This window comes from Mesoplodon densirostris, chromosome 1, assembly GCF_025265405.1.
Source record: "Mesoplodon densirostris isolate mMesDen1 chromosome 1, mMesDen1 primary haplotype, whole genome shotgun sequence".
Lineage (NCBI taxonomy): Eukaryota > Metazoa > Chordata > Mammalia > Artiodactyla > Ziphiidae > Mesoplodon > Mesoplodon densirostris.
Genome location: NC_082661.1, coordinates 51,066,605 through 51,090,419, shown reverse-complemented (window position 1 = coordinate 51,090,419; position 23,815 = coordinate 51,066,605). Strand labels below are relative to the sequence as shown.

General features: G+C 40.4%; 1 protein-coding gene across 1 annotated transcript in view; it reads left to right on the top strand.

The window, feature by feature from the left end:
* Nucleotides 1-23,815, top strand: part of SHLD2 (shieldin complex subunit 2) — a 95,129-nt gene that overhangs the window by 33,259 nt on the left and 38,055 nt on the right. Inside the window, exons 3-4 of the mRNA XM_060079922.1 lie at nt 15,889-17,421; nt 21,205-21,312. Of these exons, the coding sequence (XP_059935905.1) occupies nt 15,894-17,421; nt 21,205-21,312 (1,636 nt within the window). The 5' untranslated portion in view covers nt 15,889-15,893. The remainder of the gene's footprint in view (nt 1-15,888; nt 17,422-21,204; nt 21,313-23,815) is intronic.

Here is a 23,815-nt window from a genome sequence, read left to right as displayed (position 1 = left end):
TGACTTTGGAGTATTCAAATATTTATTGGATAAGATCCTAAAAGAAAAAAGAGAAGTAAAAGAAAAAAATTGATAAATTGGACCTCAACTAATTTAACATTACTGCCTTTTACAAGATAACACTAAGGGACTTCCCTGGTGATCCAGTGGCTAAGGCTCCACACTTCCAATGCAGGGGGCCAAAGTTTGATCCCTGGTCAGGGAACTAGATCCCACATGCTACAACTAAGAGTTCTCATGCCACAACTAAAGATCCCACATGCCACAACTAAGAGTTCTCATGCCACAACTAAAGATCCCACATGCCACAACTAAGACCTGGCACAGCCAAATAAATAAATAAATATTTTAAAAAGTAATAAAAGATACCACTAAGAAAAAGAGTAGGTAAGTCCAGAGTAGGGAAAAAAAATTTCCAGCATATCTATCTGTCAAGGACTTATATCTAGGGTATGTAAAGGAGTGCAATAACACAATAGTAAAATGAGGAAAAGAGGAATAACCCAGTAACAGACTTCCCCAAAGAGGATATACTAATGACCAATAAGCACTTGCAAAGGTAGTCAACATCACTTAGTCAACAGGGAAATAATGCAAAGTAAATTCATAATAAGATACCGTCTCACACACTCTAGAATGGCTAACGAGAAAGGCTGAAGATACTAAATGTTGGGCATGATGTGATGCAACTGGAACTCATCCATTGCTGATGGGTGTGCCAGATAGTATAGCTACTTTGGAGAGCTGTTTGGCATTTTCTACTGAAGTTAAACATATATACATCCTATGATTTAACATTCTACCCCTATATATTTAATGAAGGGAAATGAAAACATATTTCCTCAAAATTATGAATTCAAGAATGTTCATAGCAGTCTTATTCATAAAAGCCCCAAACTGGAAACAACTGAAATGTCCATGTACAGGAAAATGGATAAACAACTTGTGGTGTATTTTGTGTGTGTGTGTGTGTGGTGTATTCACAGTACCCAAAACCTGATACACCCAACAACACAGGTGAATCTCAAAACCATTGTGTTAAGTGAAAGGAACTAGACATAAATGAGCATATACTGTATTGTTTATATGAAGTTCAAGAAAAGACAAAACTATTCTGTAGTGATAGAAATCAGAAGATAATTGTAGGTTGGAAAGGGAAGGAAGCTGTTTAGAAAAAGACATGAAAGAACTTCCTGAGATCATGGGAATGTTCTGTATTTTGTTTTGGGTGATGGTTACTTGGGTGTAGACCATTGTCAATAGTCATCAAACCGAACTGTTAAGACCTGTGCCTATTATTGAATGTTTAATTATACTTCAAATTTTAAAAATAGTAAACAAGAGTCTAGGGGAAGAACATTTAAGGCTGAGGGAACAGCTAGTGCACATAGATGCTGAGGTATACCTTGGGGTATTTAAGGTGAAAGGAAGAAAGTGGTTTAGGTCAGGAAAGTGGGTCTGTCATCTATGGTTTGTTACATTTACTCTGTATATTTTAACTTGCTAAGCAACAGGGTTTTTTTAAAAATTTTTTTGGCTGCGTTGCGGCCTGTGGGATCTTAGTTCCTTGACCAGGGATCGAACCCATGCCCCCTGCAATGGAAGTGCAGAGTACTAACCACTGGACCGCCAGGGAATTCCCAGCAACAGGTTTTTAAATTTGAATATTTAATGTCTTGGAAATTTATCATCTCATTGCCAGATGACTAAAGAGTGGGAGAGAGAGGGAGAGGGAGGGAGGGAGAGAGAGAAAATCTGTCAGGTTTGAAGGAAGGGATTAAGAAAGAGAAAGAGAGGTCCTCTTAAAAGCTATTTATTATTCACTTCATTATTAACTTTACAGTAAACCTTCTAAGTGGAATTCTTTGATAATGTAGCTCCTTTATGTTGAAGTTCTTTTCTTACCTCTCTAGATAAGCCAGTGCTTTTTAAAAAAATAATAAATTTATTTATTTATTTAATTTTGGCTGCATCGGGTCTTCATTGCTGTGCACAGGCTTTCTCTAGTTGTGGCGAGTGGGGGCTATTCTTTGTTGTGGTGCGCGGGCCTCTCATTGCGGTGGCTTCTCTTGTGGAGCACGGGTTCTAGGTGCGCGGGCTTCAGTAGTTGTGGCATGTGGGCTCAGTAGTTGTGGCTCATGGGCTCTAGAGCAAAGCCTCAGTAGTTGTGACGCACAGCCCGTGCTCCGCGGCATGTGGGATCTTCCTGGACCAGGGCTCAAACCCGTGTCCCCTGCATTGGCAGGCAGATTCTTAACCACTGTGCCACCAAGGAAGTTCCACCAGTGTTTTCTGAGTGTGTTTCATATGACTTAATGGCAGAGTTCCGGCTTGGATTCTAGCTCCACAGTTGTGCAAAGTCAAAAACCCAGAGAGGCAGTGTGGTATACTGGTTAAGATCTTAGGCTCTGCAGTTTGATTTCCTGCATTCCAGTCTTGGCTCCACTGCCTGCAGGCTGTGTGACATGGGGCAAGTTCCTTTAACTTCTATAAACCTGTTTTCTGAGGAGGCAGTAGAATAAGAAGGAAAATCAGGTTATTGCAAATAATCCAGATGATGGTGATTTGAACCAGGGCAGGAGCAGGTGAAGGTGGAGAAAAGTGGTCAAGTTCTGAATGAATTTTAAAGGTAGGGCTAAAAGGATTAGATGACAAATTGGAAGTATGAGAAAAAGAGAGCAGTCAGAGAGGATACCAAGGTTTTTGGCTTGAGGAACTGGGAGAATGGAGTTACCATTTGCTGAGATGAGTATGGACTTTTTACAAAGGAATGTCAGGGCTGAAGTTGCAAAGTTGGTTTTTTTTTTCCTTGATTTTGTGTTTTTCACCATTTTTAGGCGGTGGGTGGAGATGAGAGCAAGTACAGGTGTTGGCAGGCAGACCCCTGGGACCCATGTTTTGCTTGAGATCTTGATTACTAGTCTTATAGTTCAGTTCTTTTGCAGTTACATAGTGTGGGAGATGGGGGCGTGAAGTGTGACATTTTCGCATTGCTCCTTTGACTTTCCTTAGGAAGGGTGAGTCTTGGAGAAGTTGACATCTTGCTGTCTTAGATATTTTCTAGGAAGACTGGATCCAAAAGATTTTATACCTGTGTCTGCAGCCTCATTACCCAGCACCTGAAGCTAGATTCTTTAGCTACCAAGCAGGTTAATTCTCTTTTCTACCTCATTTAATTCTTATCTGTGTTGTGAGATTTCTTAAATGCATATTATATATTTTAGATGCAATTCAGCCTATTTCTATTAGTGTTTTTTAAAAATTATTATTATTATTATTTTTGCGGTACGCGGGCCTCTCACTGTTGTGGCCTCTCCCGTTGCGGAGCACAGGCTCCGGACACGCAGGCTCAGCGGCCATGGTTCACGGGCCCAGCTGCTCCGCGGCATGTGGGATCTTCCCGGATCGGGGCACGAACCCATGTCCCCTGCATCGGCAGGCGGACTCTCAACAACTGCGCCACCAGGGAAGCCCCTAGTGTTTTATTTTTAAAAACTTCTTACAGGAAAATGAAACAGTGTTTCCCTTTATTTCTAAAGTTGTTCCTAACTATTGTTATAATGTTTCTGATAAAATGTATTAGGAGGCACACCCTTCACTAATAGGACATTTATTCGTGTATTTATATGGTTCTTAACTAGGACACCATGTAATTTATTCCTAAACCAAGACATTTTTTTTTTTTTTTTTTTTTTTTTTGCGGTATGCGGGCCTCTCACTGTTGTGGCCTCCCCCGTTGCGGAGCACAGGCTCCGGACGCGCAGGCTCCGGACGCGCAGGCTCAGCGGCCATGGCTCACGGGCCCAGCCGCTCCGCGGCATATGGGATCCTCCCAGACCGGGGCACGAACCCGTATCCCCTGCATCGGCAGGCGGACTCTCAACCACTTGCGCCACCAGGGAGGCCCCCACGACATTTTTAAGAGTGAGAAGGGAGACTGACAAAACAGGACACCAGGACAGCATGCTTAAACTAGGACCATACTGGGCAGATCAGGATGTCCGGTCACCCTATTCTTTAAGGCAGAAGAGCAGCTAGATTAAGGGTCACTTCCTGTTTAAATACTTACTGGTAGAAGGAAAATGCCTGGAATAGGGGCTGGGAGGGAGAAATTCCCACTGCATTGCAAGCAGGACTAAGAGGCTCACTGCACCGCACTAATCATAGGGTACCTCAGGTGGTGATGAGAACATGAGTACAAATCTCTCACTTGAAAAACCAAAGCCTGTTGCAAAGGAAATGAGAGCTTATGGAAAAAGATTTAAGAAATCAATTGTCTGCTTAAAGATTTGTTTTAGTAGCTGTTATTTTAGATACAAGAATAAGTAATAGCTTTAAACTTCAATTGATTTTGTTTTTGAGGGGCAGATGGTGTGTCTTATACCCTTTAGTGACATAAAATGTGGCAACATTCTATCATTTTAAGTAGGAAATTCAGATACTAGCATTTAATAACTATTGGGTATTTGTAAGAGTGACGAGTTTACCATGAATGTACATAGTAGGTGGGTTACTAGTATTCAATGTTATTTCTTAGCACAGTGAATTAAGATAAGTTGGATTGATTGAATGAGGTTAAAGAATAGAACTATTTCTTTTTTAGCACCACTTGTATCAGTCACTGTGGAGAACACATGGAAACTGTAGAAATGGTTTCTAAGTTCAATGTAAATAGTAGTAACCTAAATAGTGTTTATTAAAAGTTAAATTTATTTTATTTATTTTTATTTTTGGCTGTGTTGGGTCTTCGCTGCTGCGCGCGGGCTTTCTCTAGTTGCGGTGAGCAGGCTTCTCATTGCCGTGGCCTCTCTTGTAGAGCATGGGCTCTAGGCGTGCGGGCTTCAGTAATTGTGGCATGTGGGCTCAGTAGTTGTGGCTCGCAGGCTCTAGAGTGCAGGCTTGGTAGTTGAGGCTCATGGGTTTAGTTGCTCCGCTGCATGTGGGATCTTCCCGGAACAGGGCTTGAACCCGTGTCCCCTGCATTGGCAGGTGGATTCTCAATCACTGCACCACCAGGGAAGCCCCTGAATACTGTTTTTAAAAAAATAAATTGGGGCCTCCCTGGTGGCGCAGTGGTTAAGAGTCCGCCTGCCGATGCAGGGGATACGGGTTCGTGCCCCGGTCTGGGAGGATCCCATATGCCGCGGAGCGGCTGGGCCCGTGAGCCATGGCCGCTGGGACTGCGCATCCGGAGCCTGTGCTCCGCAACGGGAGAGGCCACAACAGTGAGAGGCCCGCATACAGCAAAGAGAAAAAAAAAATAATAATAAAATAAATAAATAAATTAAAATAAAATCTTTCTATATATAATCTTCTATAATCTCCTTGTTTTACATATCAGTATATTAAGGAAAATTTTTTGTGGTAATACATATCTTCATGACTTTAAATAGCTATATAGTTTTGCCTTTGTATGGATGTGCCATAATTTATCAGACCTCAGTCAGTGCACGTTTTCCTCACTTTTCTAACATTTTACATGACACTGCTGTGAACATCCTTGTAGCTAAATCTATGAGAGTGTATACGATGTTTTTCTCTTTAGGTTAGATCCCTAGAAGTGTAACTATGGGGTCAAAGGGATACAGAATTTTAAGACTTTTGACATACATTGCCATATTGCCCTCCAGAAGGATTTTACTAGTTTAAACTCTTATTAGTATAAGCTATTTCCCTGCACCTTTGTACCCTTTTCATGAATCTTTGAAACTTTGATAGGTAGAAATGTTTTCTCATTAATTTATAAAATTTTCTTTCATTTTATTAGGAGGTTGAATGTTTTCTTTGTTTTTAACCATGTATTTTTTTCTGTGCTATAAACTTGGTTATCTACTTTTTTTTTTTTTTGGCTGCACCATGCAGCTGGTGGGATCTTAGTTCCCGTACCAGGGATTGAACCCGGGTCCAAGGCAGTGAAAGCCCACATCCTAACCACTGGACCGCCAGGGAATTCCCAACCTGGTTATCTTCTTAACCCATTTTTCTATTACTTTGTGTGTCTGTGTGCACATGCTTGCATAGTCCCTATATATTAAGGATTTTAATCCAAATGTAATTTAAAATTCACTATTTCTTCAATTTGGAAATAATTGGAGAAATGCAAGTGAAACACAAGTGAAGTACCTCTGTACCCTCATTAGTAAAATTACTTTTAAAAAATTGTATTTATTTATTTAGGCTGCGCTGGGTCTTAGTTGTGGCATGCACGGGGGATCTAGTTCCCCGACCAGCGATCGAACCCGGGCCCCCTGCATTGGGAATGCAGAGTCTTACCCACTGGACTACCAGGGAAGTCCCAAAATTACTTTTTAATATGCTAACAAAGTTGTGGTAAGACTGGAACTCTTGGCCATTGTTTGTGGCATTATAAACTGTCCAGTTCTTTTGCAAACAACACGATAATAAATATTAAGAGCTATAACAATGTACATTATCTTTGACCCAATAATTCCATACCTGGGAATTTATCACAAGAAAAAAATTGAAAGGAAATGCTAAATTCCTCAAATTATTTATTGCAGCAATGGCTATAATAGTGACAGGTTAGAAACAAATGAGTGAATTAGAGAGTAATGGTGAACTAAATTAGATTCATTATGAAAATATTAAGCTAGCATTAAAAATGATTAGGAATGGCTTCCCTGGTGGCGCAGTGGTTAAGAATCCGCCTGCCAATGCAGGGGACACGGGTCCCCTGGTCCGGGAGGATCCCACATGCTGTGGAACAACTAAGCCCGTGCACCACAACTACAGAGCCTGCGCTCTAGAACCCGCGAGCCACAACTACTGAAGCCCGTGCTCTGCAACAAAAGAAGCCACCGCAATGAGAAGCCTGTGCACCACAACGAAGAGTAGCCCCTGCTCACGGCAACTAGAGAGAGCCCACGCGCAGCAATGAAGACACAACGCAGCCAAAAATAAATAAATAAATGTATTTTTAAAAAATGATTAAGAATTTATAGGTTGACGTAAAAGAGTAGCATTACATGGATTGAAGCAGGATACAAAATTATTTCAATTTTATGGTTACAACTATGTAAAAATACACAGTAAAAAAAAAACCTGAAATACAAAGGGCTGGTTTTTATGTGTCACCAAGTATCGATATGTATGTGTAGAGTTCCTGAGGTTTAAGACTCTAATCTTTATTGAGTAAGTACTCTGTGCCCATCTCACAGCAACACTGTAAGATAGGGATGGATGTTATTCTCATCTGACAGATTAGGAGACAATTCTATATATATGTATATATATACATATATATATATATATATATATATATATATATATATATCACCTAGCTTCAACAATTTCAAGTTTACATTTTTAGTAAGTTGCAGAGTAGGGTTTTAACCCATGTCTATCTTGCTCCAAAACCCATACCTTTTTTTTTTTTTTTTTTTCTTTTTTTGCGGTATGTTGTCCTCCCACTGCCGCGGACCCTCCCGCCGCGGAGCACAGGCTCCGGACACGCAGGCCCAGCGGCCATGGCCTACGGGCCCAGCCACTCCACGGCACGCGGGATCCTCCTGGACCGGAGCATGAACCCGCATCCCCTGCACCGGCAGGCGTACTCCCAATCACTGCGCCACCAGGGAAGCCCCAGAACCCATACTTTTAATTACAATCCTATGCTGCCTCTTCATTTTGTCATTTGATGCTTTTGAGTAACTTTATGATGCTCTTTTTTTTGGTAAAATTGACATGGAAAGGCATTATAATGATGAGTTTTTAGGTTGGTAATAAGATGGAGAAAGCACTGCCTTTTAACCACATATATTTTGTAACAAGCATTTTTAGTTGCAGTGTTCTGCAAAGACAAACCTGCTGATATTGTTCATCCTGTTTTATAAATCTTTGACCCATTCATCAGACTCTGACCACTCTAAAGATAAAGGACTATGGTTGCATTGGTCTTTCTGACTGAAGTGGCCTTCTGCCGATTGAGAAATTGTATAATTATTAACTATGGTGATGGATATGTACTTGCAAGTTTCATCTGGTATCTTAATGAGCTTTAACCCTCTGAGTCCACCCAAAAGTTATCCAAGAATCATTGAAATATGTCAGTGTTCACAATTTAACTCTCAATCAGTGTATTTTTGCTATGATAAATATTTTGTTTCCCTCTGGCCTCACCACATCCCATACCCCTGCTCACAGACTCACAAATCCTATAAATTAGAGGAGTTACTAGCTGCAGCCTTAGATATAAAGACTTCTTTAAAAAATTACTCTCTTTTGAATTAACAGGCCCATACTTTCACATCAGTTTTTGTTTTTTTTCTTTTGAGCAGGAAGGGGGAGTCCCACACGTACACGGGTATATATTCAGACAAATAAGTGAAGGCATACTAAAGTAATTGTTATATACAAATAACCTTGTATTTTATAGACCTTTAATTTATTTCAGACATCTCTCGTCCTGGGAGATCTTGTCTGAACTCTCAAGACTGCTTCGTGTCACCCCTGTGTGCTTCAGCGACTTCCCCTGCCTAGAAGGCAAGGAGAGCTCTGAATCTTGGGAATCTGTGGCCTCTGGGCCTCATAACCTTCAACCCTACCAAACTTGAATCCAATGACTATGGAATCTAGTCGGATATAGGGTCATTTAGTCATATTTTCCCTTCAAGAAAGAGACTAATAGAACATTGCTTTCTTTTTTTTAATTGAAGTATAGTTGATGTACAGTATTATGTTTTGTGTGTATGACATAGTGATTCATAATTTTTAAAGGTTATATTCCATTTATAGCCATTATAAAATATTGGCTATATTCCCTGAGTTGTATCCTTGTAGCTTATTTATTTATTTTATACATAATAGTGTGTACCTCTTTTTTAAAAATTAATTAATTTATTTATTTTTGGCTGTATTGGGTCTTCATTGCTGCGTGGGCTTTCTCTAGTTGCGGCGAGCGGGGGCTACTCTTCGTTGCGGTGCATGGACTTCTCATTGTGGTGGCTTCTCTTGTTGTGGAGCACGGGCTCTAGGTGCTCAGGCTTCAGTAGTTGTGGCACGCGGGCTCAGTAGTTGTGGCTTGTGGGCTCTAGAGCGCAGGCTCAGTAATTGTGGTGTACGGGCTTAGTTGCTCCGTGGCATGTGGGATCTTCCCGGACCAGGGCTTGAACCCATGTCCCCTGCATTGGCAGGCAGATTCTTAACCACTGCGCCACCAGAGAAGTCCCTAGTGTGTACCTCTTAATCCCCTACCCTTATCTTGTCCTTCCCCCCTTCCCACTCCCCACTGGTAACCACTTGTTTGTTCTCTATATATGTGAGTCTGTTTCTTTTTTGTTATATTCACTAGTATGTTTTACTTTTTAGATTCCACATATAAGTGATACCTTATAGTACTTGTCTTTCTCTGTCTGACTTCATTTAGCATAATACTCTCCAAGTCCATCGATGTTGTTGCAAATAGCAAAATTTCTTTCCTTTATTATGGCTGAGTAATATACCATTGTATATGTATACCACATCTTCTTTATCTGTTCATCTGTCGATGGACACTTAGGTTGCTTCCACATCTTGGCTATTGTAAATAATGCTGCTATGAACATTGGGGTGCATGTATCTTTTCGAATTAGTGTTTTTGTTGTTTTTTAGATATATACCCAAGAGTGGAATTGCTGGGTCATATGGTAGTTCTATTTTTAGGTTTTTGAGAAACCTCCATAAGAACATTGCTTTTTTATCTACTGTGATTGTGTCAGATATAATGATACTAGAAATATAAGTCTGATGTTAGGGAGAGTGGTTGGTTCAATATAGCCTGGTAAAGCATAATTGGATATTTAGTAGTTAAATGAATGCAACTGGATGGAATTCTGCAGCGTTGTATGGAATGAGAAGATGGGATGGCCCAAGGAAAAAGAGAGAAAGAAAAACCAGAGAGGTAGAAGAACTAGTCAGGAAAGGGTAGTGTTCTAGAAACTAAGGAAAGAGTTTCACAGTTGGAGTGGTGAAGTATTGTGGATACTTATTTGACAATTTGGGCTTCACTGTTGTCTTAATAGAGATAGAAAATAGAAGTCAGATTGCAGGACATTTAGGAGAAAATGTTAAGTGAGGACCTAGAAGCAGTGAGTGTCTTACACTCTTTTTTTTTTTTTTTTTTTTTTTGCGGTACGCGGACTCCTCACCTCTGTGGCCTCTCCCGTTGCGGAGCACAGGCTCAGCGGCCATGGCTCACGGGCCCAGCCGCTCCGCGGCATGTGGGATCCGCCCGGACCGGGGCACGAACCCGTGTCCCTTGCATCGGCAGGCAGACTCTCAACCACTGCGCCGCCAGGGAAGCCCTTACACTCTTTTTAAACCTTTTGGAGATTACCTATTGCAGGTGTGTCCCTTGGGTAAGACAGTGGAGGCTGCTTTACTGATTCCGGTGTTGGGGTGAAGTGCAGGGATGCCTTGGGACTGTATTGTACTCCTTTTTTATGAATATTATTTAAATTCAGTTTCAAAATTTTGTCACTAAACGTAGTCCAGAGAGCCTATGAAAAATGCAGGTAATGGGCAGTCCTACTTGGTTGAGTTGCCCCAGGCTTCTCCCTCCTAGGGACGCCCTGCATGTATTCCTGTGGTTACTCAATTTCTCTATTTTACAGTTATAATTTTAGCTCTCCCATTAGACTATAAGGTCCTTAAAGCTCTTTGTTATTGTTGTTGAATTCCCAGTGCTTAGCATGATGCCTGGCACACACTACTAAGTATTTGTTATGTGAATGATTGAATAAATAAATCAATAGTTTTCTGGTTTTTTAAGCAGAAAAGAATTCTAATTTGATGGTCTCACAGAATCAAAAAAAGTAGAGTGTTTCAGGAAAGAGGAATTGATAAACAGTCTCAAATGGCAGTAAGGTAAATATTGAAAACTGACCTTTGGATTTGGCTATTAGAGGTCATTGATTTCCATAGTAAAAAACATTATAGCAAAGTGATTGGAGTTAAGAGCCATATTTAAGTGGGTTGAAGAATAAATAGGAAGTGAGAACAAAGAAGCAACATGGAAGTTTGTATTTTTGTTTTGTTTTTAAAGATTTGAGGCTCAAGGGAAGAAACTATTGGAGAAAAACCTAAAGATTCTAGAGAAGGAAGTTTGTTAGCATAGGAATTTTATGCATTTGATTTGAACATATCTAAATGTTTCTACCTATGTGTCAGATTAATATATTCCTCCCTCTTCCACTTGGTTTTGATGTATCTTTTGAACTTGAACCTTTTTGCTGTGCTATTTGGGGCCCCCTAGTGGCCAATTTAATAATGATATATAGATAGTAAACTGTCAGATCTAATGTACCAATTATTCTTTATGCAGATTATTCTTTCTATGAGGATTAGATGGGGGTGGGATATATGGTTATAGTACTTACGATACTTAGCCCTCTTTGTTTTGTTATGGGTCAAGACTTGACACCTAAACTTACTATAATTTTGTTTCCTTAGTAATAATTCACTATAATAAACTCTTTGAAAATAGCAGTATATCTTTGTTTTAGCTGCTAATAAGTTAACAGCTGACATCATTGTTCTCAGCTCTTATTCTTCAATGTTAGATTTAGCTCCATTGTTTTATGTCTATTGGAACACCATATCCAGTTTGAAGATTGTGAAAGAAAAGCCTGAATTACCAAACAAAAAAAGATCTGATTATTATAAAAATAATAAACATTCATTATTCATCACAATAATCTTTTAAAATATAGAAATCTTTAAAAAATCATCCTTAATCTTGCTTCCCAATGTTTTTCTTTCTAGGATTTTAAAAAAACATTTTATTTATTTATTTATTTGGCTGCACCGCATCTTAGTTGCAGCACGTGGGATCTTTTAGTTGCAGCATGTGGGGTCTTTAGTTGTGGCATGCGACCTCTTAGTTGTGTCATGCAGGATCTTTAGTTGCAGCATGTGAACTCTTAGTTGCAGCATGCGGGATCTTTAGCTGTGGCATGCGAACTCTTAGTTGAGGCATGTGGAATCTAGTTCCCTGACCAGGGATGGAACCCGTGCCCCCTCTGTTAGGCATTAGTCATTAGTTATGGAGATATACATCTGGTGGTCATTAGTCATTAGTGATGGAGATATACATCTGGTGGTCATTAGTCATTAGTGATGGAGATATACATCTGGTGGTCACTAGTCATGACATCAGATATACATCTGGTGGTCATTAGTCACCAGTGGTGGAGATATACATCTGGTAGTCATTAGTCATTAGTAATGGAGATATACATCTGGCAGTCATTAGTCATTACATCAGATATACATCTGGTGGTCATTAGTCACCAGTGGTGGAGATATACATCTGGTAGTCATTAGTCATTAGTAATGGAGATATACATCTGGCAGTCATTAGTCATTACATCAGATATACATCTGGTGGTCATTAGTCATTAGTGATGGGGATATACATCTGGTAGTCATTAGAAGGTATTTAGATCCTGAGACTGAAAGAAAATCACCTAGGGGGTGAGTGCAGAGAGAGAGCCAAGTACTGGGCCCTTCAGTAAGAAGTTGAGGAGATGAGGAGGAGCTAGCAAAGGAGACTGAGAAGGAGCGACTGGGGAGGTAGTGTGAGGTGGGATGAGAATCAAGAGGATGTGGTATCCCTAAAGCCAGATAAAAAGAAAGCGGTGATCAGTGGTGTCAAATCCTGCTGACAGTCCGAGTAACTTGAAAATGGGGAGTTGACTGATGCTAAGGTGGAGGTTATTGGAGACCTTGAAATATGCCATTTCAGTGGAGTAGTTTGGACCAATGCTTGACTGGAGTGGGTTTAAGAGAGAATGGGAGCAGAGGGAATATTGACAGTTCTTCCAAGGAATTTTGCTATAGAGGAGAGCAGAAAAGTGGTGCAATAAGTAGAGTGGAGGAGCTGAGGAATACCAGCTTGAGGAGCAGTCACAGCATGTTTGTTTGTTGATGGAGATGCTCCAGTAAAGAGAGAAAAATCAAGATTTAGGAGAAAAGGGGAGACTTGTTGAAACCTGAGTAGGAAAGAGGGTATAAGATCTAATGTCTAAGTGAGGAAGAGGTGGCTTTGCATAGAAGCACAAACAGTTGGTTCATCTGTAGTAATATGAAGTTGGGCAAAGTATATGGGTATGATAGAAGTGGGTAAATATGTTGTTGACAACATGTAAATGGTCACCAGCTGCACTTGAAGATGGGGAGGAGATGCTGGGGATTTAAAGAGTAAAAAGGTATAAAAGAGTTATCTTGGAGAACGAATGGACAGGAAAAGATAAGTTTGCTGGGTACCACCTTGAGGTTAGTGGTAATGAACTAATAACCAATGACTAGTTTTCACTGGTTACAGGTGTAGAGTAGGTGGTGATTGAACTAAGGTTCGAGTTTAGCCGGGCCAATACCTTGGAGATGAGAGCAGCAGAATTAGAGAAGTATGATAGGGAACGATTATAATAAGGGACCATGGAATCTAAGCTGGTTAAGGAGGGAAGTGAAGAATGAGGCTGTAAAAATGAAGTATGATCATTGTGTTCAACGTAGATCCCTTGTGGTCAAAGAACTGTTGGAGTTGTGCATTTAGAGGGGGTAAGTTGAAGATAGGAGAAAGCAGTCAGAGTTGAAAGCTTAAATTGAAATTAAGGAAAAGTATGTAGTTATTGATAATGGTAGTTATATGATTATGAGAATGGATAACTGAGGTAGGGTAGAGAATAAAATAAGTGGAGAAGAGGGCAAGGAACCAAGAGGTCAGGATATTGGAAGGAACACCCACATTGATACTGAAATCACAAGAATTATAATTGGATAGGTTATTAGATTTGGAAGAGGTGACCATGAACAAATCTTCAAGGAATGATAAGAGTGACTGGGGATAATAGCTGTTGTTTCCTGTATACTGCCATACTTCCCATACTTCCAAATGGACTTTTCATGATTTGAAACTTTCTTACCCTTTTACAAAGGACCCTGTACTCTCATCAAAAGTCCTCAATCATACCATGGTCTTTCATAACTCTGCTTTTTACAGCTGCTCGTTCTTTTGTTTAGATGCTTATAGCCATAGTGCTTACCTTCCATAGGAGCATTGTTCCCCAGGAGACTATTGTTTCCTGTTTATAGCTTATAGTATTTATTACATTATTTTTAAACTATGAGTTTACATTCACTATTTTTCTCTCCTTTTTGTTTTTTTAAAACCAGGCTGACAGTTCTCTTAGGTCAGGGACTCAATCTGTCTTTTTGTCCCTGTAGCACTATAAAGAATTTATCAGCAAACTCTAGGAGTAGATCTATTTAATAAATACTCTTTGGGGATTTCCCTGGCTGTCCCGTGGTTAGGATGCTGCACTTTCACTGCCAAGGGCACGGTTGTATCCCTGGTTGGGGAACTAAGATCCTGCAAGTCACGCAGCACGGCCAAAAAAAACGAACAAACAAAAACACAAACTTTTTGAAAGTCAGTTACTATCAAGTAAATATTGGTATGTTTCTTTATTTTTATCTCATTAAATATGATGCTTACTTAGATTTACTTATATCAAGTGCCACAGTTAATGAAAAACTGTTTAAATTATAATGAGATTTTAATCTGTGTATTACAAAGTGACTTTTCTTAATCTGGTGTATTTTAGAGAAGATTAAAAATACAGAAGCAACTATTGATTATGCTAACAGATTAAAGATAGATAATACAGTCACTTGGACATCTTGAAAAGAGCCTTGGTGGTTGTTTTTTTTTTTTGCAATACGCGGGCCTCTCCCTGTTGTGGCCTCTCCCGTTGTGCCCCGGACGCGCAGGCTCAGCGGCCATGGCTCACGGGCCCAGCTGCTCCGCGGCATGTGGGATCTTCCCTGGACCGGGGCACAAATCCGTGTCCCCCGCATCGGCAGGCGGACTCTCAACCACTGCGCCACCAGGGAAGCCCCAGAGCCTTGGTTTTTTGTTTTCTTTTTATTCCTTTTTTTGCGGTACGCGAGCCTCTCACTGCTGTGGCCTCTCCCATTGCGGAGCACAGGCTTCGGACGCGCAGGCTCAGCGGCCATGGCTCACGGACCCAGCCGCTGCGCGGCATGTGGGATCCTCCCGGACCGGGGCACGAACCCGTGTCCCCCTGCATCGGCAGGCGGGCTCTCAACCACTGTGCCACGAGGGAAGCCCGAGCCTTGGTTTTTTATTTTCTCTCTGGTTCAAGCCTTCTGTTTTGATCTTGGGAATTTAAACGTGTTGTGTGTGTGTGTTTACTTTTTTTTAAAATACTTATTTATTTATTCATTTTGGCTGTGGGGATGTCTTAGCTGCGGCGCTCGGGATCTTCATTTTGGTACACGGGTTCCTTTATTGTGGCATGCAGACTCAGTTGCGGCATGCGTGTGGAGTCTGGTTCCCGGACCAGGGATCGAAACCGGGCCCCCTGCATTGGGAGCATGGAATCTTACCCGCTGGACCACCAGGGAAGACCCTAATCTTGGGAATTGAGTTCACAGTTGAAGGAAGGAGGCCCTAAACTTACATAATCAATGGAGTAAAGGAAAGAGGAGATTTAAAGGTGACTATCGTGCAGTTAAACAAATGCTGTTTCCTGCCTTCTTTACTAAGTTATTGTTTACATGGTGCAAGTTTTTCAACACAAAAAAGTGACCATGCTAAGGATTTACTCGTTTGATGTTAGTATACTTAGCTTTATTTTCCTTAAAGAGAGTCTTTATGTGAGCAATTTTTGTGGATGTTTTGGTTTCTCCTTATGATTTCTTATATATTTATTACTTTTATAATTAAATGGAGTAACAATGTAAATCACCTATTAATTATGTTTTTGATTCATAGTTTACATTATATTTGCTTTGGGGGTATAAGTTAATAATCAACTTATAAAAATTTAATGACAAAGGCTTATTTTAGATTTTTCATTTTTTCAGAAACCATGAGTGGAGGATCTCAAGTCCACATTTTTTGGGGTGCTCCAATCAGTCCACTGGAAATGACAGTATCACAGGAACCAACTTCTTTAGTGTCCACTGCGGACCCCTGGAAAGAAATTCAGCTTTTGTACAATCACCATTCCTTACATCTGAAGGATGAAAAATGCAGGCACAAAAGTCTTGAGGATTATCAGGCCCTGGAACCTCTGGACCCTCCAGATCTTCCTCGTGGTCATTTTCCAGCAAACTCTGTGAACAGATCTCTTCATGTGAAAGATGACTTCACACATTGCATTTCTGAAACACAAACTATAAAATCCCAGAAGAGTCACCCCTTGGGGTTGAGTGATAAAACCAATTCCAGTGATCAAATATGTGGATTTAAGGCCAGATTTCAACATTTAACTGAAGAAGAAAAGTATCAAAAGCTTTTCAGTGAACATAAGAAAATCACAGATGAACAGCATAAAGATCAATCAAATATACATGGTCAGAATGTTCCAAAAAATTCCTTTCAGTTAGATCGTAAGTGTGCAGCTATATTGGATGTGAACTGTGGTGTTGAACAGACTAATACGGGGCCAGGAGCTATGGAAGCAAACTGTGCACCAACAGAGCATCATGAAATACAAAACCAGTGTCTGGAATTCTTTTCCTCTAGCACAGTAGACAAACCAAGGCCTGAAGGAACAGTTAGGAAGTTCTCAGGCCTTAAAATATCCACTGATACTGAATTTCTCAGTGTAATGACCTCCAGCCAGGTTGCTTTTTTAGCTCAAAGGAAGTATAAAGGGCAGAATTCTATAAATAAAGGAACCATTAAAATGGAGATTGAACCAGAGGTAAGTCATGGGGAAATAAGAATAACTGAAGATAATTTGATTCAGCCCAATGATGATTCTACAGAAGGATATGAAGGTGGACAGAACCAAGCCTGTTCCCTTGAACTCTTTAGTCCTGAAACAAAAAATAGCCACATTCTCTTGAACACCGATAAAGGTCTTGAAGAAAATGTAGGATCTCAAGAACTTTTCAGTTTTGATGATAAATTGCCACCAAATGAGATACGCATTGAGTCATGTAGCTCAGGAATACTGTGTTCCCAACTAAATACCTTCCACAAACGTTCTATTGAAAGAAATTGGACCTCTGAAGATAAATCAGGCCATCCTCAAGCTCTATCTGAAGTCCCCCACGTTGCTAAGAAAATCAAGTTGATTTCTAATCAGAGAGATCATACTGTAACAATGCACCATAGGAATGTGTCTGGATTTAAGGGCATTAAAAAAACATCGTTAATAAAACACTGTGATTCTGCAAGTCAGAAGTATAATTGTTTAGTCATGGTGTTATCTCCATGTCATGTGAAAGAAATAAACATAAAATCTGGACCAAATTCTGGCTCTAAAGTGCCTTTAGCAACAATTGTGGTAATTGACCAATCAGAAATTAAGAAGAAGGTTTTTCTGTGGAGGACTGCAGCGTTTTGGGCACTTACAGTGTTTCTTGGAGATATAATTTTACTCACGGGTAAGGTCATCATGGTATAGTGGGAGTTTATTTGACAAAGCGGTGGGCTTTTTCCCCCTCCCACTTTAAGCCTTTGAGGATTCTCCCTTTACCCTTTGCCTCTCAGGGTTCCAGCAATGATCGAGTTCCTTATGGCATCCGCGTTGGTCTCCTCACCCCTTCACGGGGTCCTGTGCATTGCCATTTCTGGGCATTTGTCTGTCCTTAGTTCTGTCCCTCCTTCCCACTCATCTTCTCCTTAAGAAGCCTTCTCTGCTTGCTCCTCCTTTCATTCACTGTGCTAGCATTCATGTCGTGTATCATCAGACTCTTTGTTTTTTTATAGTTTTCTTTATGTATATCTTTTTTTGAACCCTTTTCCTTAGGTGTATTAACCATCTTATGATAAAAGGACAATATATCTACTACTTAATCCCTAATAAAGCTGTGCACACTACATTCTTATTGAGGGAACGTAGAATTTCTGTTGCATTTTAAAATTATTAAAATTACTGTAGGGCATTGAACAACATGGGTTTGAACTGCATGGGTCCCCTTATATGTGCATATTTTTCAATAGTAAACACTATAGTACTCCACTGTTCGTGGTTGGTTGAATCCGTGGATGTGGAGGAACAAGGGATAAGGAGGGCTGACTGTAAAGTTATAGATGCGTTAACCCCACGTTATTCAAGGGTCGCTATTAATCACATTTGGAAATATGGAAAGGAGAAACTCCTGGTATTATACCAACCTCGTATAACCACCAGTGGAGTTTTGGAGTGTTAACCTTCCTCTTACCATCCCCATGCTTCTCAGTCTGTGTCTGCATACATGGGTAATAGCTGATATTTATTGGGAACTTACTTAGTGTCAGTCCCTGTTTCAAACTTTACGTGTCTGATGTGAGGAGAGCACTGATTATCATCCTCATTTTTCAGCTGGAGGAAATTAGGACCCAGGGAAGTGAAGTAACTTGCCCACTGTCACCCAGCTAGGAGATGGCAAAGCAGGGTTTCACCCAGACTCCAGAATCCCTACTCTTAATATACAATTGTAATCATGAAAAACAGTTTGTATCCTGCTTTTTCACGTGAAAAAAGAAATCTTAACATTTTGTTACGTCTTTTATTGATTTAAAAATAAACACACCAGGCTTCCCTGGTGGTGCAGTGGTAGAGAGTCCACCTGCCAATGCAGGGGACACGGGTTCATGCCCCGGTCTGGGAAGATCCCACATGCCGCAGAGCAGCTGGGCCCCTGAGCCATGGCCGCTGAGCCTGCGCGTCCAGAGCCTGTGCTCCACAGCGGGAGAGGCCACAACAGTGAGAGGCCCGCGTACCACAAATAAATAAATAAATAAATAAACACACCAGTGTATTAGGGCAGAGATACCAGTCATTTTAAGAATGAATCCCAGGACTTCCCTCGTGGTGCAGTGGTTAAGAATCTGCCTGCCAATGCAGGGGACGCGGGTTCGAGCCCTGGTCTGGGAGGATTCTGCATGCCGTGGAGCAACTAAGCCCTTGCACCACAACTACTGAGCCTGTGCTCTAGAGCCTGTGAGCCACAACTGCTGAGCCCGCGTGCCACAACTACTGAAGCCTGCGTGCCTAGAGCCCCTGCTCCACAACAAGAGAAGCCACTGCAATGAGAAGCCCACGTACCGCAGTGAAGAGTAGTCCCCGCTTGCCGCAACTAGAGAAAGCCTGCACGAGGCAACAAAGACCCAACACAGCCAAAAATAAATAAATAAATAAAGAGAAATAAATAAGTGGACTTCCCAATCTTAATTAAAAAAAAAAAGAAAGAATAAATCCCAGGACTTCCCTGGTGGCACAGTGGTTAAGAATCTGCCCGCCAATGCAGGGGACACGGGTTCGAGCCCTGGTCCGGGAAGATCCCACATGCTGCAGAGCAACTAAGCCTGTGTGCCACAACTGCTGAAGCCCGCGTGCCTAGGGCCCGTGCTCCGCAGCAAAGAGAAGCCACCACAATGAGAAGCCCGCGCACTGCAACGAAGAGTAGCTCCCACTTGTCAAAACTAGAGAAACGCCCGCGGGCAGCAATGACAACCCAACGCAGCCAAAAATAAGTGAATAAATAAATAAATTTACAAAAAAAAAAAAAAAAAAGCATGAATCCCAGACCAAGATTCTTTCTTTAGCACATCTAAAGAAAGAATGTGATAGAGAAGAGGTGTGGGTCAGCCTTAGAAGCTTATAAAGAGAAATCAAGGCAGTCACTGGTAATTCCTACCAGATGGTTTGCTGGGGGAGTGAGACCCTTAGCTAATATACGCTCGTATTTGTGTAAGATTGTCAGGTGCAGTCCCTACTGAAGAGATGAACATGGGATTGTAACAGCTTGGCGTAGTCTTGTCTCACTAGCTGTATCCTTATTCGTTGGCAGCTCAGGTCATCTAACTCAGCTCTGTTCTGATTCAGTGCTCGCTGAGCAGCCCCTTCCATATGACTTGGCTTCCAAGGTGTAAAACTGCCTACAAGGTGAGAACAGGCTGCAAGTTTTGTTCTTTGGCAATTAATGCCTTGTTGTCTATTTAAACAAAAAGATTGTGTTCTGTTTTGGGTTTTTTTGTCTCATCAACTGAGCTTATGCTGCAGAGCTGAAATCTATTTTTGGAGTGCTGAAAAAAATGAGGTTCCCCAGACCATAAAGAGAGGGTTAGACCGTGGACCATGGTTACTTTACCAAGGCATTACTGTCACTGTGTGTGCTTCCCAGGAGGCCTTTTCCTAGCAGATGGAAACTCAACCCTGCTATCTTTTCCTATCTTTCCTATCTCTATCTTTTCCTAGTGTCCATACAATTGTTAACAACTAGGTAACATTCTGTGAAGTGATTTACCACAATTTACTTAACCATTTTCCTATTATTAAATATTTAGATTATTTCTATGAACACCATTTTTTCTTTTTTAACAGGGTTTTTTGTTTGTTCTGTTTTGCTTCATTTCCTTAGGAAAAAAAATATCTAGTTCACAATTTCTGAATAAGAATACCTTATGTTATGCTTATTAGCAGAAGGAGTAATGCATACTGAATTTTTTTACTCTTCTAGGCACTAGTGCTTTGGAATGAACCACTGCTTGGCTTCCTGGCCCTAAATTAGTCACTTTTTTTTTTTGGCTGCATTGGGTCTTTGTTGCTGTGCATGGGCTTTCCCTAGTTGTGGCGAGTGGGGGCTACTTTTTGGTGCAGTGCACAGGCTTCTCATTGCAGTGGCTTCTCGTTGCGGAGCATGGGCTCTATGCGCGTGGGCTTCAGTAGTTGCAGCACGTGGGCTCAGTAGTTGTGGCTTGTGGGCTCTGGAGCACAGACTCAGTAGTTGTGGCACGTGGGCTTAGTTGTTCCGAGGTATATGGGATCTTCCCGGCCCAGGGATTGAACCCGCGTCCCCTGCATTGGCAGGCAGATTCTTAACCACTGTGCCACCAGGGAAGTCCCTATTCACTCTTAATTTATCAGAAGTATACATTGTACCATTTGCCTTAAGTGAACAAAGGCCATTAAACTTCTATCTGTGGAGCAGAGCTTCCATATTGATATTGTTTGAATATACAGAAGCAATTTTGTTAGTTTACCTACATACAGACATACCTAGGTTCAGAGTTCAGATTTGCTGTTTTATCATTCTTTTCCTTTAGGCAGGTGATTTACCCTATTTGAACTTCAGTTGGCTAGCATGTGAGAGGCATGCACAGTATCTTGCTATGATAGGTATGTTAACCACAATGTGAAGGAATTTTTGGCATGATCAGAACTTTTTTTTTCCCCTTTCTAGATGTTACTATTCATGAGGATCATTGGGTTGGTGAGACAGTACTGCAGTCAACATTTACCAGTCACTTACTAAATCTTGGGAGTTATTCATCTGTCCATCCTGAAGAATGTAAGACACATTTTAAATATAATAATTTCTTAGTATTTGAAGTATATTAGAAAAAAGTAGGGTTAAAATGGTAATGTTACAAAATATCTTCTAAACAAGTTAGCTGAAAGGTATTGGTCTATTTTCTTTGTAAGAATGAAAATAGAATTTACAAAAATTAACTTGTACAGTATAATCATATTTAAGAAATATTGGGGGCTTCCCTGGTGGTTCAGTCGTTAAGAATCCACCCGCCAGAAAGAGAAAGACAAATACTGTATGCTGACACATATATATGGAATTTAAGAAAAAAAAATGTCATGAAGAACATAGGGGTAAGACAGGAATAAAGACACAGACCTACTAGAGAATGGACTTGAGGATATGGGGAGGGGGAAGGATAAGCTGTGACAAAGCGAAAGAGAGGCATGGACATATATACACTACCAAACGTAAGGTAGATAGCTAGTGGGAAGCAGCCGCATAGCACAGGGAGATCAGCTCGGTGCTTTGTGACCGCCTGGAGGGGTGGGATAGGGAGGGTGGGAGGGAGACGCAAGAGGGAGGGCATATGGGAACATATGTATATGTATAACTGATTAAATTTGTTATAAAGCAGAGACTAACACACCATTGTTAAGAAATTATACTCCAATAAAGATGTAAAAAAAAAAAAAAAAGAATCCACCTGCCAATGCTGGCGACATGGGTTCAAGCCCTGGTCTGGGAAGATCCCACATGCTGCGGAGCAGCTAAGCCCATGCACCACCACTACTGAGCTTGCACTCTAGAGCCCGCGAGCCACAGCTGCTGAGCCCACGTGCCACAACTACTGAAACCCACGCACCTAGAGCCTGTGCTCCGAAACAAGAGAAGCCACCATAATGAGAAACCCACACACTGCAACGTAGAGTAGCCCCACTTGCCGCAACTAGAGGGAGCCCGCGCGCAGCAATGAAGACCCAACACAGCCAAAAATTAAATAAATAAATAAATAAATTAATTAATTAAAAAATTAATTTAATTAAAAAAATATTGGGGTTCATGTTTCATTTTCTTATTTTTCTTAGAGTCAATATAGTCATGGTTCTTAACCTTTTAGCAAGTCATAGACCTCTTTGAGAAGCTATGGGCCATTTCTTCAGAAAAATAGACTTAAGTAGATAGATATAAAACCTTGCATATCATTCCAAGTGGTTCCAGGGACCTCAGAAGTTCTTCTGTGGAGTTTCTGAGCCTCTGGAATTCTTGAGGTAATGAAAAGAGGGGGTTGTATGGCAAATACATGTTCAGTTTTAAAAGAAACTGCCAAACTTTTCCAGAGTGGCTCCTACCAGCAATGTATCTTGTAGTTTCTCTGCATCCTTGTCAGCATTTGGTATTGTCCTGTTTTGAAATAGTAGCCATTCTAATCAGTGTGTAGTGATATCTCATTGTGGTATTAATTTGCATTTCTCTAATGGCACAAGACAGATCTAATAGACAGAATATAACTAAGGACATAAAAGATCTAAATAACATAGTGAACAGTGTTGATCCTATGTATAGGGTAGATCTTATGGATATAAATTGAACTCTACATTCTAATGATAGAAATATGCATTTTTGTCATGTATCCACAACACAGTCAGGAAAATTGATCCTAGTAGGTCATAAAGAAAATGTCAGTAACTTCTATAAAGTGGAATTATTACAAACATGCTGATCAAATGGTATAAAACTAGAATTTATTAACAATAACAACAACAGCAGGTCCTATATCTGGAAATTTTAAGCCTATTAAAAAATCCTGGGTAAAAAAGGAAATACAAACTGATATTATAGAATTAAAAAAAATAATGAAAACTCTGCATGTCAGAATCTCTGGGGTGCATTTAAGGGAGTTATCAAAGAGAAATTTATTAGCTAAATTCTTTTTATTGATAAAAATGAAAGAATAAAAATAAATGAATTAAATTCCAAACTCAGAAAGCTAGCAAAAGAACAACAAAGTAAAGCAGAGAAGCAGGAATGAAATAATAAAGGTAAAAGCAGAAATTAATAAGATAATTAAAAAATGATAATTTTAATAATAAATCAAAATCTTGTTTCAAAAAAAGATAGATGAACCAACTAGTTAATTTGATCAAGAAGAAAGGGAGACATGCACCCCAATGTTCATTGCAGCACTATTTACAATAACTAAGACATGGAAGCAACCTAAATGTCCACTGACAGAGGAATGGATAAAGAAGGTGTGGTATGTATATACAATGGAATATTACTCAGCCATAAAAAAGAATGAAATAATGCCATTTGCAGCAACATGGTTGGACCTAGAAATTATCATATTAAGTGAAGTAAGAGCACTCATATGTGGAATCTAATTTTTAAAAAAAATGATACAAGTGAACTAATTTACAAAACAGAAACAAACTTACAGATATGGAAAACAAACTTATGGTTACCAAAGGGGAAACGTGGGGAGGAGGGATAAATCAGGAGCTTGGGATTAACATACACACATAACTATATATAAGGTAGA